Source organism: Nannobrachium achirus (assembly GCF_963921795.1).
Source record: "Nannobrachium achirus genome assembly, chromosome: 16".
NCBI classification, from domain to species: Eukaryota; Metazoa; Chordata; class Actinopteri; order Myctophiformes; family Myctophidae; genus Nannobrachium; species Nannobrachium achirus.
In genome coordinates this window covers 62298221-62318416 of record NC_137823.1, presented here as the reverse complement: position 1 = coordinate 62318416, position 20196 = coordinate 62298221, and the positions used below count along the sequence as shown (strand labels likewise).

General features: G+C 43.0%; 1 protein-coding gene across 1 annotated transcript in view; it reads left to right on the top strand.

Annotated features, from left to right (window-relative positions):
* Positions 1-20196, top strand: part of LOC308301195 (regulator of G-protein signaling 6-like) — a gene marked incomplete at both ends in the record, with an annotated part of 195504 nt that overhangs the window by 127533 nt on the left and 47775 nt on the right. Inside the window, 5 exons of the mRNA XM_080745090.1 lie at positions 5860-5911; positions 12126-12190; positions 15152-15228; positions 17114-17195; positions 18233-18307. Coding sequence (XP_080601216.1) covers positions 5860-5911; positions 12126-12190; positions 15152-15228; positions 17114-17195; positions 18233-18307 — 351 coding nt within the window. The remainder of the gene's footprint in view (positions 1-5859; positions 5912-12125; positions 12191-15151; positions 15229-17113; positions 17196-18232; positions 18308-20196) is intronic.

Sequence of the window (20196 nt, the reverse complement as noted above, 5' to 3'; positions counted from 1 at the left end):
AGAGACAAGCCGTTAGCTCGATCGTAAGCCTCGCTTCTTTATTTGGTTACAGCTGTTGCATTTCTTTAGAGACCAGGGGCCAGTTGCACCACCAGAACGTAAGTTCTTCCCTAAGTTAGTAAAGTCCTTACTAGAGGCTTAGTAACAACTAGTTAGTTTGTAACTAAGTGAGTTACTAACAGGTTCCTAACAGACTGTTCCTAAAGTAATGTATTCATGGGTTGCATTTGTAGTCCTAAAGCGGCCATATTGAGGACCAACACAGGTGTTCAATGTGTCTGATTGGCATAGAACCAATGTTCTACGTTAATCAAAACACCTGTGTTGGTCCTCAAAATGGCTGGTGTAGGACTACAAATGCAACCCATGAATAGTCGCATAAAATGACGTCATAGCTCCCGAATCCAATGAAAGCGAACTGTTTCTAGTAAGGAAATAAAGCTTGTATCGTCTTTTGTCAACAGAGACCTCCGTCTCTCCACTGGCATGTGCAGTACAGTACACAAGTCACTGATATGCGCGCACAGGGCGAGCGCATCCCTGCGCAGCGCACTGCCCTGCAAACGGATTGTATCCCCCGTTGTGAAGTAACGCAGAGCAACGCATATTTGGAGACACGGGAAGAGAGCGCACCGTTCAATTCGCTGTTGTGCTGTAGCAGTGGTTGAAAAGTACTCAAATGAATTAAAAAAGTATCAATCCTGCAATATAGAAATACTCTATTAATAGCAGACACATTGTGAGCTTGTAGATCGGCTATTTTCAAATGGCCGAAATGTATATAGGGCTTAATGTATGTTTTAAACAGATGGGTCGTTTCATTGTTGAATTAATTAAATAGCCGATATAATGCTGTCTGCCACGTTAGTAGTGAAGTTGCTCTACTCCCATAGAGATAGGTTACTTAGTAAAGACTTAGTGCTGCCCAAGGGGTGGTGTAAATATTTAGTTGTTACTTAGAGATACGTAAGAACTAATTTGTGTGGTGCAACACCTGACATTTTAGTAATGCGTAAGTCTTGACTTAGAAGCCATTTACATTACAACTAGGCTACGTTATAACTTAGTAACAGCTGGTGCAACCCCGCCCAGGTCTCCCGCCAGCTGTTAGCCTACTTGGCTTGCTACCATTATCTCTCTGTCTCCTTCTTCAGGAGTGATTTCTGCTGCTTCCGTAAACACGGCAGATGCGGCTGCGGCACACATGTCACGTGACGGTTTTCGGTTTTGGCTTACGAGACGTCAACATTTTATAACAACGTATTAAACAGAAAACCGTACAACCCTAGTGGTTAGCGCTTCGCCTCACAGCTAGAAGGTCCTGGGTTCGATTCCCGCCGGGGGACGCTGTGGGTGCTGGGGGCGTGTTCCTCCCTCCGCATCATCAGCGCCCACACCCTAGGTGGGGTTGGCGATAGGGCCTTTCTGTGTGGCGTTTGCATGTTCTCTCCGTGTCTCCTAGGGTTGATACCCTCAACTTGGACTACTCATGCATTGAAGGAAGCATGAGGTTTGTCTGTTGTCTCCCCAGGCGCAGCAGAGGGAGAGCAGAGCCCAGGATTACATAGGCAATTGATTGGCACTGTGTGAAAATGGGTTACAAAATCGTGGGATAAAAATGATAGAGAAAAAACTATATAATGCATTTTTACTAATATCATGAGTAATATCGATATCGGGGTATTCAACAACGTTATCGAATATCGAAGGTTTTCCTAATATCGCCCAGCCTTAATGTCTGTGTATAGTGGATAAATTAACATTTAGGATTACACTATGCGCACTGCAAAATCCAACATGCCTTGAACCATGTTTATTTGAGGGGGAAGGTACTTAATAGAGGGGGTGGGGGGAAAGATCATTCAAAAGTCAAGGTCTACTCATGCTGTAGATGACATTTAAATCCAGATTAAGTCCCTCCAACTGAATTGAATAGATAATAATTATTATTGTCTTGTCTCCCACAAGTACATATTGTCTGGTGCCTCAGAGATGGCGAGCTTAGGACCCAAACAAATCCCTCCTCATCCCACATTAGTATGACTGACACCCTATTATGCTAATTGCGCCATCCAACAGCGCTTCCACATCCCGTCACTTTCGGGCAGAAACCTCGTATCTCCAAGTTTCAAATTTGTATGTTATTTCACAAAGTAAAGCCCTGCTTCATCATACAAGGCCGTCACACAAAGGTAGTGAAAACACCGATCTACAAGCACACAACGCCTCGCAGTGCGAGGCGTTGTGTGCTTGTAGATCGGCTGTTTTCACTAGTTTAGATCATTTTTAAAATGATAAATACAAAACGAACGGTTTTGGACATACAAGGTTTCCACTCGACAACGACGATACATGAATCTAATTTCATGTGGATTTCAAGATCTACGTGGGTACGGCGTGGCTTAATGTGGATCTTGGACTTCATGTAAGCCAGTATGTGTACGTCAGTCATATAATCGTCGCTGTCGGGCAGAAACCTCTTATCTCCATATTTTAACTGTTTTGTGTTTTTTCTGATAAATGCCCTACATCAGGGCTCTTCAACGTTTTCAGGCCAAGGACCCCTTAGTTGAGAGAGAGAGATGAAGCAGGGACCCCCAGATTCCATATTGTTTCATCGTTTGACAGCACGATCATCAGTATATTTTGGATTCATGTCAATTTGTGTTTTCAGATATTTAACCACTTGAACCTGTCAATACTTAATAAACTTGACCTTTCACTCTGTACATTGGTCTGCTCATTTTCCCCTCTACAAAACCTCTTTGCTGAAAATAGCAAATCTACAAGCTTGTAGATCTGCTATTTTTGGCTAAAGTTCTCAGAATATGAATGCTAGGGTTCAAGTGGTTAACATAAAACAGGTTTCTATCACACAAAGATTTGGAGAGGGCCCCCTGTAGTGACTCTGAGGACCCCCTAGGGGTCCCGGAACGCCTGTTGAAGACCCCTGCATTAACACAGTATGAACTAACCACTTCAGCCCCCCTGAATAGTACATCATAGCAGTAAAATATACATTATTTATTTGTATTTATTTATTATTATTATTATTCAGAAAATCTTTTGAAATATTTTAGAAAAACTATTTTTAGGGAATGAAATATAGGAAAGAAAAGAAGGGGAGAAAAGAAAATAGATATTTACTCGAGACCATAGACTGTAGAAAAATATGGACGATGCGAAGCCATTGGTTTCTATGCAGCCCTTTTCTACCCCTTGAAATGGGTGTCGCCATCATAGAAATAAATAGAATTGTAAAGGCACCAGAGATGCTATTGGCTGCCAACGGTCACGTGCAACGCAAGGATACTCGGGAGAATGTGTTGAGCTCTGCCGAAAATATAGCAGACGAAGAAGAAAACGTGGACCGCCCACAAGCCAGCCAGCGAAAAACAAATCCAGTATGGCTGACACAGATGGACCGCAGTGACAGTAAATGTCCGAATAACTTTTTCATTTTGCCACGGAGATTTGTGCACCGAACGTTTGGACTCTGGAGTAGCCGCTGCAGCCGCCGCTAACTTCCGTTAACCCTGTTAAAAATGAATGGGGAGCTGTTGAAATATTCATATACTATATAAATCTGCCTGGGAGGGCAATGGCTCAGTCTGTCCTGAGTCTTGGATGAGTGGCACACATGTCTGTCAGACCATCAACAAGAAACCAAATGCATAACAAATTATACCCCACGAAGCATGCTTTCAGTGGTCTCCCATCATCACGTACAACCCGGCCCCCTCCCCTCACTAATGCCACAGCAATAACGCCATGCATGGATTAATTACATCTAACCACTTCATCCCCTGTTCAGCAAGTGTTAATTAAAAAGTGGAAATGATGTTTCCCCACATGCCTTGGCGTGGATGGAAAGCAGCCAGGCTGCAGCTAGTCAGCCATGATTAGAACGATCTTCATGCAGGATCTACTCCCTGTCCTTGGTTCCGTTAACCTTGTTCTTAAAGGGCCCCTTCCTCATGGCCGAGGAGCCCTTTTAATTAGCCACTTAGGCCAGATGTCTACTTCGTCATTATGATGATGTCGCTCTGTGAAAATATAATATTGGACATTGTCAAGAATAACGAGTTGAGTTCTAGCAAAGAATATATTACGTTCTAATAAATAGAGGAAGGGGGAGCGACAAATCTGGGCACAGCAGCTGCAAGGCTCTGACTTTGATTCTCCTCCTTCAAAGTGAGTGTTGCAGCTGCAGAGGGAAAGAGACAGACAGACAGACAGACAGACAGACAGACAGACAGACAGACAGACAGACAGACAGACAGAAGGGTTGAACGGCTGTTTGGAATATTCATCAGCATTCTGCTTTCAGGGGAAATAGCTTTTTTTCTTTTTTGTGAAAGACAATGAGAAAGACGGAGGCGACAAGACAATTAACATCTGTGCTAGCTTTGTGAAGTCTGCACACTCTGTAGGGGAATCGCTTAATGAAAAAAGTCAAACTCCAGACCTAGTGAAAGCATTTTATATCAAATCAGAGGCCTTGATTATTCTCATAATTTTGCTATTGCTTATTTTGTTCTTTTCATTTTGTATAATATACAGTCACTCTGTGACGTTCAAACACTCAGTGCCTGTCAGCGTGGAAAAGTAGGATTCTTCTTTGAGGGTTTATACCTTTTCCGACCCATTATGTCGAAGCCAAGATTGTCAATGTTCTGCATACTGTATGTGCAGCAAACTTTTTAAATCGAAGGCAGGCTTGCTGACAGCGAGGCGAGGCCTTGAGGCTTGTGTGTCGTGCCCGTGTGAGCCACCCAGGTGCAGTGAGCGCCTGCGACGAGCAGATGATGTTCATGCGTGTCAATGGCGTACCGTTGTCAAGCCCATGTCCACGGAGGTTATCACTAAAATGGAGGGACAAGCGAGTGCATTTTCCAGCTGGGAGATCAGCGGAGAATGCACTCGCTCATTCTATCAATATGAGCTCTCCACTCCCTCCACACTAATCACGACAGGGACTGTGTTTTTAGGGGTGGGGTTTCATAGGTTTGGCTTTGGAATATCCCAGTGGTTCTCAGACGCTTTCATCTCAAGGACCCCCACATTCATATGTATTTGGCCGTCAAGTCAATTGTACAGTATATATAGGGATACAAGTTTTTGAACAGATTTTTATGCTACATTAACTAATAAGGCTGGGGACCCCCTGGAGCCGGGGTCCCCGGATCCCCAGGTTTTAAGTGGTTAAACAAAATTGCACATTGTCAGTGGAATAGTACACCCTATGAGGAGAGTCTTTCCACATGCCGTAGCTCTGAATGACGATCCTTACTCACTGAAAAGAATGTGTAGAATACATTTGGAGGGCCCTGCTCAATTATTTGATCTGAACTTGGTTCTCCCCCCCCCCCCCCCCCCCCCCCCCCCACACACACACACACACACACACACACACACACACACACACACACACACACACACACACACACACACACACACACACACACCCATCCCAATGTCTTTGCTGAAAAGTGGTTGATGACATCTTGTTTGTAATTTCTTTGTCAAGCTGTTCAGCACCACTACTGCATTGGTCCTCAAAGGGGTCCTTGAGGGAGTTCCAGCTGGGCCCCAGCTAGATGATAGTTATGAACCAAATGTGTTGTACCCTCTCCGAGTTAAATTAACATTGATTTTACAGAAATGTTATTAAATGGGGGTCCGTAGCCTAATGCATGTCAAACTGGGGGTCCTTGAAATTGAAATGTTTGGGATTCCCTACTAGAGCCGTATATCTCCCTGGCATATATTTTCAAAAGGGGGTCCGCAGGTTAATATGTGTCAATTTATTTGCTGAGCTGAGCTTCACACACATCTCCACCTTCTGTTCTGCTACAGGCACCGTATTTCTGGCCGTCCAACTGTTGGGAGCCGGAGAACACAGACTATGGTAAGAACCAACAAGGGATTTCACGGTCATGAAATTCCTGGAAATATTTTGAAATTAGAAAAATATTTTTCCAGTACTGGAAAGGTTTTGGAATTGATCAAGGGTCCTGGAAGGTCCTGGAAAAAAATTGCTATGCATTGTCTTTGGTTATTGATTTTGTTAATACCTCTGAAATGACAAATTAAACATTGGCCAAATTGTCAAATATTAAAGGCAGAAATTGTGAAAATAGCTGATCTACATAGATCGGCTATTTTCACAATAGAACCGTGTTATACAAAATTCCTCTACTCTTAGTGCTCGTCAGGGTGGGTCCCCAGTTCAAATATGATTATTTCGGGGGTCACGGCCTGAGGTTGAGAACCACTGGCATACACTACCTGTCTTTGAGCATTGTTGCATAGGAGTAAGCGACTTGTTATTGAGCTGAATTATTGTTATATAGTCCTGGAAATCGGGTTAAATATTCTGGAAATGTTTTGGAAATGAATTGGTAAAAATGTGTGGGAACCCTGTATTTATTGATAGATTTATTTTTTTCTTAGCAGACACAGCCTCATGTGGAAGACAGTTTTTGCCTCTTTTTTTACGAGCACTGTCGGTGCTAATGAGACACAGAGAATAAGTACCCAAGGACATGTGACAGTATAAATGAATTCAGACATTGACAGTGTGCAAGACAAGGTTGCAAAACAACAAACACTTACTTTTCAGGAAATGGGGGAGAAAAAATTAAATATTCATAACAATCTGGTATCCTTATTTTGCGCATTCTTCGGCCCGACAGTGACCATATGCAGTACTTCCATGATTTTGTACTTTTACTAGACTACAATTATTTGAGAACTTTAGTTACTAGTTACTCTGTAGATTTTGAACATTTAATTAACAGCTTCAACCCTACATACATTTTGGCCATTTGAAAATAAAAAAAATCTCCAAGCTCACAATGCGTCGCATTATATTGCAGTATTTATACTTTTACTTAAGTCAACCTTTTGAGTACTTTTTCCTGCACTGATTGGGGACAGACAATTTGATACGACCCCCAAATTGATGTGTATTTGGCCGCAGACACCATCTGAAAATAATATGTGCCAGGGACCCCCAGAAGAGAAGATCTGTGTTAAAATGTTCCAAATTATTCAAAAATGTTTTCAGCTGTCAGTCTGCCAATTGATTAAGTATTTCTAATCAGCACTAATCACACATTTCCACACTCCAATCATTTCCGCACACCAATAACAACAAGGTGAGTCATTAAAATATGTCTCTCTGCTACACCTATTCTATGCTGGCAAAGCTTTGCCTCCACCACACCAACCTCCACCTTTCTAGTCCAGGGTCCAAGTTTGCATTCTCTGATTTAGGTTAGCATGCTGACGCTGGGCAAATTCAGGGGTCTTCTTGAGAGTATCTCCACCGAGTACAGTACAGTATACTGCAGGGGTAGGCAACCTTAGGCACGGGTGCCAATGTTGGCACAGGGGAGGGTGATTACTGGCACACTGGCAGAAGTGGGATTACTGGCACACTGGCAGAAGAGGATTTATATTTTAAAATCAATTAATTCAACATGGTCAGTTAAATTAAGTAATTTGTAACAAATTACATCCTGCACACAATTCTACATTCATTAAAATTCTGAAATTTGACTGGGGAGGGAGTCAGGGAGAGGGAGAGGTTACTGCTTGTCTGACAATCAAAATATGTCAGAATGGCGTGTCATTAAAATGTATGTTGACATGGCACACTGACTATCTAGAACATAAAAACATGGCACTTCATTTCAAAAAGGTTGCTGACCCCTGGTATACTGAAACTGTATTCCATTTGTTGTAAGAAATGGTCAAATGTATATTATTTTTAAATCTTTGTTTCTGAATGAATGTTAATTGCCAATGTAATTTAAACTGTTGAAGAATTGGTTTATTTTATTATTATTATGATTTCTTTTTTTTTGGGGGGGGGGGGGGGGGGGGGTCATTTGGTTGTCATGAACCATAGCGTCCCTTTTCTGGGGACATTGTGCGCTTGTAGTTCAACTATTTTCCACAAAAAGATTCAGCATAGAGGGCAAAGTATAGATAGTTTTAGCTCACAAGGCATGGAACTCTGAGAGGATCCTCTAGGTGTAACTTCACCTCCCTCTAACTCGATTTTTGTAGCACAGCTGGTAGCATCCGCTCAGATGAACCATTAGATAGGAGGATTAGTTTAGCTTTGTTCCACTTCCTGACTTTCAGCCAGTCACAGATGAGACCCTGGCAAAGGATTTGTCCCTCGGTCCCTGTACCTGTCATCGTCCTTTTGGCCATGGATGTATGGGCACGGGGCCTCCATGGATGTATGGGCACGGGGCCTCCATGGATGTATGGGCACGGGGCCTCCATGGATGTATGGGCACGGGGCCTCCATGGATGTATGGGCACGGGGCCTCCATGGATGTATGGGCACCGGGCCTCCATGGATGTATGGGCACGGGGCCTCCATGGATGTATGGGCACGGGGCCTCCATGGATGTATGGGCACGGGGCCTCCATGGATGTATGGGCACCGGGCCTCCATGGATGTATGGGCACGGGGCCTCCATGGATGTATGGGCACCGGGCCTCCATGGATGTATGGGCACGGGGCCTCCATGGATGTATGGGCACCGGGCCTCCATGGATGTATGGGCACGGGGCCTCCATGGATGTATGGGCACGGGGCCTCCATGGATGTATGGGCACAGGGCCTCCATGGATGTATGGGCACCGGGCCTCCATGGATGTATGGGCACGGGGCCTCCATGGATGTATGGGCACGGGGCCTCCATGGATGTATGGGCAGGGGGACTCCAAATGTGATCACACACATGCTGCCCCTCCTCACCAGCTGGGCAGGGGAGGGTGAAGGATGCAGGGGCGTCACAAGGGGGGGAAGTGGGACTGAGTTACCAGGGCCCAAGGTGGTTAATTATTTTATACTTTAGCTATTGAAAAATAGCAGATATACAGTACAAGCTCGCACTCAGTGCCGCTCTGTCTGCTTGTAGATCTGCTGTTTTTGAAAAGTCGTGAAAAATGTGTGCAAATCTTTCATGTGCTTTTTAAGCGAACATTTGTAACTCAAATTTTGCTTCTGGGGGGTCCCTAGAACTAAATATTTTGAGATGGGGGTCTGTGGCCAAATACATATCATTTTTAGGATCCTTCACATGAAAATATTTGAGCACCACTGACATACAGGAACATAGGTTTTTCAAAAAACCTTAGAAGGATTCCAGACAAACTTTCACGATTTTTCAAAATAGCAGATCTACAAGCTTGCAGCGCGGCACTCGGTGCCGTGCTGTGAGCTTGTATATCTGCTATTTTTGAATAGTTAAAGCACAAATTGTGAGTGAATCCTTGTACCCAGGGCCCATAATGTGGTGTGACACCCCTGGAAGGATGAATGGGTGCAGAGTAGGGTTGCCAACCGTCCCGTATTAGCCGGGACGCCCCGTATTCTGACCGAAAGAGGCGTGTCCCGTAAGGGACGTCGCTTGTCCCGGTAAAGGGACTATGCACATAAAATAAAAAAGTTTTTCTGTGCGTGCGCCAGGCATCATCGCCTGCCTTTGTGTTTGTGTGCTGTATGTGAAAGGCTCTAGGACCCTGGGGGTGCCTCCTCGCGTCTATGTATGTATGTGTGTGCTGCGTGCGTGCTTCCTTGTGTATAGCAGCCCTGGGCAGGTTTCGTCTGTGGAAATGAACGCTGGCACTGTTGCGTTGTTGAATGGGAGAGCCAGCGCGGGCGACACAAAACAAAGTTGCAAGTGCAACTAACATTTCTCTACCGAAAATTAAGTACATGCATGTGAGGTTTGTTAGCCAAAGCTCTTGTGGCATCAAAACTGTGGGATATTCTGAAAGAATGAGTCTCATCTGCAGCAGGTGAGCTGTGTGTGTCTGTATAAATGCTATAATAATACTATGGGTTCTTGATGTTGAAAAGCTCCAAGCAGATTACTTGTTCCCCCCTTCTCTGCAGCAGTATATTGTAGACCAGTGGTTCCAAAACATTTTAGCCCAAGACCCAAAAGAGAAATGAGACATTTGCTCACTACCCAAACTAGTGAAAATAGCAGATCTACAAGCTCACAATGCGTCGCTATGCGCAGTGTTGTGAGCTTGTAGATCAGCTATTTTCACTACTTCTTAAATATTTGTTTTCTAATTTATGGGATTTCTTACATTTTTATTTGATTTATTCATAAAATTACTAAATCATGAAACAAAAAGTAGTAAACAAACAATTAAAGGACCCATAAAAATAATTCTGTGACTCACAAATGGGACAGTGTTTGGGAACCAGTGTTGTAGACTATATACAGTAGCCTCCTAGGCCCTGTGCCTCAATTGAAGTGTACATACATAGGCCTACATGGTTTATTATAGATATATCTGGTGTATGGTTGAAGCATTCCATATATGCGATGTTACAGTAAGTGTAACCTGATGCAGATGTAAGACCTGTTGTGTTTGTAATGTAATGTGTGTTATAACTGTCTGAGTGTCTGTGACTCTGTGCCAAAATGAAGTTTTCTATGCATTTCAGGGGTTTTGACCCCCCTCAAAACCCTAATTTTTTTCGGCCGCCCGCCAAAGAGGTGTCCCTTATTTGAATCTCTGGGAGTTGGCAACCCTAGTGCAGAGGGAGGCTGGGTGCTGATGAGGCTCCCTCATAGATCTAGGGCTGAAACTATCCATTACCATTATTCTGTCAATTTATTTTTCAATTCATCAAATAATCGAGAGGCATTTTTATTTTTTATTTTAAAATCTTTAATCAGCAAATTTAACAGATTTTTTATTATCGACTGGTATAGGCGGACTTTGCCATTTGCCCTGGGGGGGCAGGCTTGAGCAGCAACATGCCAATTGTCAACCCCTCAACACTAACTTATCACACTGTCCAACTACTGTTATTCGTTGTGTCCACCAGACCACTAGTGTACCAAATAAAACACAAGTACAATTATGTGTGGTTAGAGCAGTGTCATTTTACAAATTGTGTTCATTATTAAGTAAAATAGCTACTTTCATTTTGTAGAATAAACCATTTGATAATCTCAGCTATAATTTCTAAATGGCTACAAAACATTTTGGTTTGATGCAGGACAATAATTGTTGTAATTTAATTTATTTTAAGTAATGAACAATAAGGGAACATCAGTGAATAATAACTTAAATAGATATTTTTGCATTTTAAACCCCTTTTTAATTATTTCTCAAGCCTAATATGTGTAATCTTTGTGTACAGTTCGGATATTGCAGGTATGTTCAGGTATATTATTGTCGCCAGCTGTTCTCTGTGTGATGGAGAGAAACCAGTGACTATTAGTTGGTTAATTCTTTAAAAAATCATAACTCTTGACAGGAATGGGCTTGAGACTTACTTTTTTCCCCTAAATGCTCAGAAATGCATGGGGGGTGCAGTGCACCCCCTGCTCCCCCATAAAGTCCGCCCATGTCGACTGGGGTAGGCAACCTTAGGCACGGTGCCAACATTGGTATAGGGAGGATCACTGGCACTCTAGCAGAGGTGTGAGAGAGAGGATTTATATTTTAAAATCCAATATTGTTTTAAAAACGTGGTCAGTTACATTAAGTCACCCAATTTGCAGCAAATTACATCCTGCACATAATTCTACATTCATTAAAATTCTGAACTGTGACTGGGGAGGGAGTCGGGGAGATGGGTGGGTTATTGGTCTGAGTCTAATGATCATTATAACAATGTCCTGCCAGACAAAATATGCCAGAATGTTGATGGCGTGTCATTAAGATGTATGTTGACATGGCACACTGACTCATTAAAATGTACAGTATGTTGACATGGCACACTGATCATCTAGAAAATAAAAACATGGCACTTCATTTCAAAAAGGTTGCTGACCCCTGGACTAGGCGATTACTCCCTATTTTTTAAAAACTGTTGGCGTAAAATGGTGTCAATCTACAAACTTTTAGGTACTGTATGTTATTTTCTGTATTTTGGAAAAACGATATGTTATAATCGATTAAATCTATTATTAGTTAGATTAACTGCTGCACTCCTACAGAACATAGGTCCTCTTCAATCCATCCATCATCTATCTCTCTCTCTCTCTCTCTCTCTCTCTCTCTCTCTCTCTCTCTCTCTCTCTCTCTCTCTCTCTCTCTCTCTCTCTCTCTCTCTCTCTCAGCTATCTACCTGTGCAAGCGGACCATGCAGAACAAGACCAGGTTGGAGCTGGCAGACTATGAAGCGGTGGGTGGAGGAGGGGTGCTCATCTAACCGCTGCTACACCTTCCACTATTGATTGAGTATACTGTAGCATGACAAGCTTAAAGGCAGAGAAACAGCAGATTGCAAAGGTCAGTGGTGCGCTGCTGGTGTTTCCCCGACGATATAAGATCTCAGTCGCTGCACGGGCCGGGGCAGGTTTCAAACTCCAGTGCCACGTGAAAAGGTTAAAGGATGCGTTGTAGACATGCTCGACTGCACGCGTTTAACCGTTGCATGCAGTAAGTCTGCATGGTCATCAAGGCTATACTGTAGGTCAAGTGCTACAGATTAAACAAAAGAATACCACTTATTTCAAAATGATAGTTATGTTTAGCCATGACCTGGGCATGGTCATCAGTGTGTTTATGTTTAGCCATGACCTGGGCATGGTCATCAGTGTGTGTTTAGCCATGACCTGGGCATGGTCATCAGTGTGTTTATGTTTAGCCATGACCTGGGCATGGTCATCAGTGAGTGTTTAGCCATGACCTGGGCATGGTCATCAGTGTGTTTATGTTTAGCCATGACCTGGGCATGGTCATCAGTGTGTTTTTAGCCATGACCTGGGCATGGTCATCAGTGTGTTTTTAGCCATGACCTGGGCATGGTCATCAGTGTGTGTTTAGCCATGACCTGGGCATGGTCATCAGTGTGTGTTTAGCCATGACCTGGGCATGGTCATCAGTGTGTGTTTAGCCATGACCTGGGCATGGTCATCAGTGTGTTTAGCCATGACCTGGGCATGGTCATCAGTGTCATCATGGTCATCAGTGTGTTTATGTTTAGCCATGACCTGGGCATGGTCATCAGTGTCATCATGGTCATCAGTGTGTTTATGTTTAGCCATGACCTGGGCATGGTCATCAGTGTCATCATGGTCATCAGTGTGTTTATGTTTAGCCATGACCTGGGCATGGTCATCAGTGTGTGTTTAGCCATGACCTGGGCATGGTCATCAGTGTCATCATGGTCATCAGTGTGTTTATGTTTAGCCATGACCTGGGCATGGTCATCAGTGTGTTTATGTTTAGCCATGACCTGGGCTTGGTCATCAGTGTGTTTTTAATGATAGTTATGTTTAGCCATGACCTGGGCATGGTCATCAGTGTGTGTTTAGCCATGACCTGGGCATGGTCATCAGTGTGTTTATGTTTAGCCATGACCTGGGCATGGTCATCAGTGTGTTTTTAGCCATGACCTGGGCATGGTCATCAGTGTGTGTTTAGCCATGACCTGGGCATGGTCATCAGTGTGTGTTTAGCCATGACCTGGGCATGGTCATCAGTGTGTTTAGCCATGACCTGGGCATGGTCATCAGTGTGTTTAGCCATGACCTGGGCATGGTCATCAGTGTCATCATGGTCATCAGTGTGTTTATGTTTAGCCATGACCTGGGCATGGTCATCAGTGTGTGTTTAGCCATGACCTGGGCATGGTCATCAGTGTGTTTATGTTTAGCCATGACCTGGGCATGGTCATCAGTGTGTGTTTAGCCATGACCTGGGCATGGTCATCAGTGTGTTTAGCCATGACCTGGGCATGGTCATCAGTGTGTGTTTAGCCATGACCTGGGCATGGTCATCAGTGTGTTTAGCCATGACCTGGGCATGGTCATCAGTGTGTTTAGCCATGACCTGGGCATGGTCATCAGTGTCATCATGGTCATCAGTGTGTTTATGTTTAGCCATGACCTGGGCATGGTCATCAGTGTGTGTTTAGCCATGACCTGGGCATGGTCATCAGTGTGTTTATGTTTAGCCATGACCTGGGCATGGTCATCAGTGTGTGTTTAGCCATGACCTGGGCATGGTCATCAGTGTCATCATGGTCATCAGTGTGTTTATGTTTAGCCATGACCTGGGCATGGTCATCAGTGTCATCATGGTCATCAGTGTGTTTATGTTTAGCCATGACCTGGGCATGGTCATCAGTGTGTGTTTAGCCATGACCTGGGCATGGTCATCAGTGTGTTTATGTTTAGCCATGACCTGGGCATGGTCATCAGTGTGTTTTTAGCCATGACCTGGGCATGGTCATCAGTGTGTGTTTAGCCATGACCTGGGCATGGTCATCAGTGTGTGTTTAGCCATGACCTGGGCATGGTCATCAGTGTGTTTAGCCATGACCTGGGCATGGTCATCAGTGTCATCATGGTCATCAGTGTGTTTATGTTTAGCCATGACCTGGGCATGGTCATCAGTGTGTGTTTAGCCATGACCTGGGCATGGTCATCAGTGTGTTTTTAGCCATGACCTGGGCATGGTCATCAGTGTGTGTTTAGCCATGACCTGGGCATGGTCATCAGTGTGTTTAGCCATGACCTGGGCATGGTCATCAGTGTGTGTTTAGCCATGACCTGGGCATGGTCATCAGTGTGTTTAGCCATGACCTGGGCATGGTCATCAGTGTGTTTAGCCATGACCTGGGCATGGTCATCAGTGTCATCATGGTCATCAGTGTGTTTATGTTTAGCCATGACCTGGGCATGGTCATCAGTGTGTGTTTAGCCATGACCTGGGCATGGTCATCAGTGTGTTTATGTTTAGCCATGACCTGGGCATGGTCATCAGTGTGTGTTTAGCCATGACCTGGGCATGGTCATCAGTGTCATCATGGTCATCAGTGTGTTTATGTTTAGCCATGACCTGGGCATGGTCATCAGTGTCATCATGGTCATCAGTGTGTTTATGTTTAGCCATGACCTGGGCATGGTCATCAGTGTGTGTTTAGCCATGACCTGGGCATGGTCATCAGTGTGTTTATGTTTAGCCATGACCTGGGCATGGTCATCAGTGTGTGTTTAGCCATGACCTGGGCATGGTCATCAGTGTGTGTTTAGCCATGACCTGGGCATGGTCATTGCATGGTCATCAGTGTGTGTTTAGCCATGACCTGGGCATGGTCATCATCAGTGGTCATCAGTGTGTTTCTCTGTGTTAACAGGAGAACCTTGCTAGGCTGCAGAGAGCCTTTGCCAGGAAGTGGGAGTTCATCTTCATGCAGGCTGAGGCTCAGGTCAAGTAAGTGTGCAGCATTACTGTGGCAACACAACACAACACAACACAACACAACACAACACAACACAACACAACACAACACGTTGGTGGCAGTCATTAGCTGGAGAATCAAAGGCAGATAACAGGATCTCAGCGTGGCCTTGATGTAAGCATCCTACCTTAACCCCAGGAGCAGTTTTTACATGGGCAACTGGCGGCCCAGGGGCCACATGCGGCCCCCACCTTCACTTACTGCGGCCCGCAGGTTAATACTGGATTACTGATATATTATTGATTTCAGCTGTTACAATTCTAAACATGATCTGCTTTATTTCCGTCAGTCTGTATTAGTAGCTTAATGACTAGTATAGTAGTATTAAAATGTTTTTTTTTTTTTTTTTTTTATGTCCAATGTATTTGTATTTAGGTTCATAAAGTGAACATGAGTATAATAACTAAATGCGTTTGAAATTAAATCAACATGTTACGTTCCAATTAAAAAATAACAAAATAATTCAGGATTCCAATTCAAAAGAAGCAAAAATAGCCGATCTACAAACTCAAAATGCATGAGCTTCTACAGTAGATCTGCTATTTTTGCTTCTTTTGTATGAGATACTAGAATGACAAAGTAGGACGTAGCGATATACAATGTGGCCCTCTGGAGTGAAGGTGGAAAATAGTGGCCCTCTGGAGTGAAGGTGGAAAATAGTGGCCCTCTCCATCACCAAAGTTGCCCACCCCTGCTCTATATAGTTGACCTGATTCCCAACCGCTCTACACTAGGCCCAGTCCTGTTTACACTATACACCAAATAGTCGATCTACAAGCTGACAGCGACACAGAATGTGGATGCTATGGTTCAAGTGCATAATGTAGTTTGATGCAATAAAACATATCTACCATTATAGCCAGTAACTGTTTCCGTCCTGAGGTTGGTACACACAACACATTTCTATGAAGCAATGATATTGTGTTTTGTGGGAGTTTAAAGTAAAAACAGTGAACTTGTATTGATTGCTAAATTGAAGCTGTATTATTTCTAGAAGGAGGATTTCACCACTTTAACCACCCTATTTTTATTTTATTTAGGAATGCCAGATTGAAAGTGGTTAACAACTAAAGACACAAGTGCACAAGTCTTGAGACAAAAATGTAGTGCACAAAATAGCAGATCTCATAAAACTTGGCATAAATACAGCAGTGTACAACATGCTGCAGCAATACACCACCAATATGTATCCAGTTTGTGCATAAGATTTAAATTGTACATTAAAATGACCATAGTATACTGTACATGCTGTCCAAAATGTACATAGTGGCAGCAAGGCTTTCTGCAGGATATATGTATATACACCGTTATATGTAATGCAAAACAAATATGGGCCCTATTTTCATCCATATGCCTTACCCCTTAACCCTAATCTCTTTTGCCATTTTTTTAAATTTTGAATAAAGAAAATGTATATTCCAAATAGCTGATCTACAAGCTCACTCGAGGTATTGGCTATTTGAAGTATGTTTTTCAAAATAGTATAAAAAAAAAGGCACAGAAGTCTAGGGATATTTTATAAATCTTCTATTTGAAAGTAGCCAATTTACAAGCTCACAATGTTTTGCAGCTTGTAGATCAGCTATTTTTGTTGTACTTTTGTAAAACCTTTAATTGTAATTATAGGACTTTTACTTAAAACAGGGTGCTCTGAGTGCTTCTTCTACCCCTGGTTGGATGGAGAAAAATGCTCTTCTTTATGTGGATAATGACTTCCCCTTGTCCGTCATGATTAGCTGAGCTCCCTCAATGCCAAACAGAGAAAGATTTTACGTCAGTGACTCATCTCTCTTGTAGGATTGACAGGATGACTCATCTCTTATGTAGGATTGACAGGATGACTCATCTCTTATGTAGGATTGACAGGAAGAAGGACAAGACGGAGAGAAAGATCCTTGACAGCCAGGAGAGAGCCTTCTGGGATGTCCATAGACCTGTGGTGAGCTGTGTGTGTGTGTGTGTGTGTGTGTGTGTGTGTGTGTGTGTGTGTGTGTGTGTGTGTGTGTGTGTGTGTGTGTGTGTGTGTGTGTGTGTGTGTGTGTGTGTGTGTGTGTGTGTGTGTGTGTGTGTGTGTGTGTCTGTGCGTGTGTCTGTGCTTGCGTGCGTGCGTGCGAATAATTCATTATTTGTCTAGTGGAACAGCCATGTTAATAATTAAAAGATAAAGGAAGGGGGTGAAGTTAGGAGCCATGTCCATAGTCTGAAATGATTTCAGCTGAATCCTCAAGCAGATACAGTAAACACAACACATGAACGCACTAGCAGAGGGGTCTTCAACGTTTTCAGGCCAAGGACCCCTTAGCTGAGAGAGAGAGAAGCAGGGACCCCCAGATTCCATATAGTTTAATCGTTTGACAGCACAATCGTCAGTGTATTTTGGATTCATGTCAATTTGTGTTATCAAATATGTAACCACTTGAACCGTCGATACTTAATAAACTTGACCTTTCACTCTCTACTTAGTCTGCTCTTTTTTCCCCTCTACACTAAACCTCTTTGCCGAAAATAGCCGATCTACAAGCTTGTAGATCTGCTATTTTTGGCTAAAGTTCTCCGAATATGGACGCTAGGGTTCAAGTGGTTAATATAAAAAAGCAGAAAAAAAGGTTTCTATCACACAAAGATTTGGAGGACCCCCCCTAGGGGTCCCGGACCCCCTGTTGAAGACCCCTGCACTAGCGCAATATAAATGCCACACTGCTGGTGTTTCCAAAAATGTGGCACTCTCATTGTAGATATGCTGTGCTCAGTAAAAAAATACATATTGGTAGACAACAGGCCCTCACTGAAATGAACTGACAGTTAGTTACAAAGAGCATAGAGGAATAATTCCTAAATTGAATGTTTTTCAAGACTTGGTCAGTAGAACGTAGTGGGGGGAACAGAGCTGCTCAGAGATACCAGGCAGGAAACAGAAGAAAAAGACAAGTGGTTCCCATTTTGACTATAATAATGTACGTGTAATGTGCTCCCCAGCCCGGCTGCGTCAACACCACAGAAATGGACATCAGGAAATGTAGACGCATGAGGAATCCTCACAGAGTTAAAAAGGTATTTTTAACCCATTCAGAACGGGTACACATTATTGTGTATCATTATTTTATGCTTTAACTATTGAAAAATAGCAGATATACAAGCTCACAGCGCGGCACCGAGTGCCGCGCTGAGAGCTTGTAGATCTGCTATTTTTGAAAAATCGTGAAAATTAGAATTTTGACCCGATTCTATAAGTGTCTTAAGATTTTTTTGAAAAACCTATGTTTCTATGTCAGCAATCTGGCGAGCCATCGTCAAAGAAAAGGTCCTTTTCACTTCAACTGGAGCTCAGTTAGTCTGTTCTTGAGAGATTACTATGTCAGTGGTTCTCAAACCTTTTCATGTGAAGGACCCCCAAAATGATATGTATTTGGCCACGGACCCCCATCTCAAAATATTTAGTTCCAGGGACCCCCCAGAAGCAAAATTTGAGTTACAAACGTTCACTTTGAAAATACATATATTCAAAGATTTGCACACATTTTTACGACTTTTTCAAAAATAGCAGATCTACAAGCTTGCAGCGCGGCGCTCGCAGCGCGGCTCTGTGAGCTTGTATATCTGCTATTTTTCACTGGTTAAAGCATTCAATAATTCTAGGATTTTTTGTTTTAATCTTCTGTTGCTGCTGCTTTTACTACCCCCTGTTTTGATAACTTGTATTGCCTGCTTTAAAAACAAGACATTCCATCATATTACATCTATTCCCTCTCTTTGTGAATGTTGCAGAATGTTGCAATGTTCCCAAATAAATTTGCAAAAGTTAAGAAGTTACAAATGCGGGCTTAGATTCACAATATCCGGAAGGCCAGCTGTCATCCAGAGAGGGCGTCTTTTCATTTAAAGGGCCAGTTCACCTCGGGGACAACCAGATCTTATTTTATTGTTGTTTGGGACACGATCAACATAATCCTGAGTTATTTTTTGAGTTCAATCTGTGTTTTGAGATATTTTAGTATTTCAGCATGAATGATGATGCATTTTGCATCATATGATGCAGCATGATGACTCATATGATGCAAAATGCATCATCATTCATGCTGAAATACTAAAATATCTCAAAACACAGATTGAACACAAAAAATAACTGTGTTGATCAATAAACAATAAAATAAGATCTGGTTGTCCCAGAGGTGAACTGGCCCTTTAAGTGTCCTTGACTTGGAGGTTTGGTAATAATAAACTTCATTGGTTCCCCTTGTAAGATGTCCAGTGCTGCTTTTAGAGGCTTCATCATAACGGTTCAGTACTCCTGCAGGAATTGGTAGGCTACTCCTCGTTGAAACACTCAATTACCAGTTTTATATTTCTTTGTATCTTTGACTAAGACAAACTCACAAAATGACAATAGATCAAGCTAGCCTGTCTCCTCTAGGGTGACCAGATCCCAAGTCACCAGATGTGGGACAAAGACTTGTTTGCGGGGGACAATTTGGACAAAATTTGGGGGGTCAAACCCCTTGAAATGCATAGAAACATGCATGGAAAATGCATTTTGGCAGAGCTTGCTATCTGATTAATTCAGTAGCACCTTGGCCCATCTTATAGTCACAGACATGTCTCTACTCTCTAGGACCATCTTAATAGTCAAGTCTCAAGGCTACATGTAGACCAAAGTCTGAGGCGCAGACACCCAGCTGTCTGATTGCTCAACTTTCACAAATCATATACCTATATGATAATAATCAATATTACGATGAATTAGCAAGCATGCTACACCGGCTTTCCTATGTGGTATGCGCCTGGACCAGTAGGCCAAGTAAAGTATGACAAGTTTGAGACAGACAAGTCGTGTCTATTCCCAGATGATAGTTCAAGGCTAGTTAATATTTACCCCAACCACCAAGAGCTTGTGATCCTTTTATGTCAGACAATGTTTTACAACTTGCAAGTGTATTTTGTTC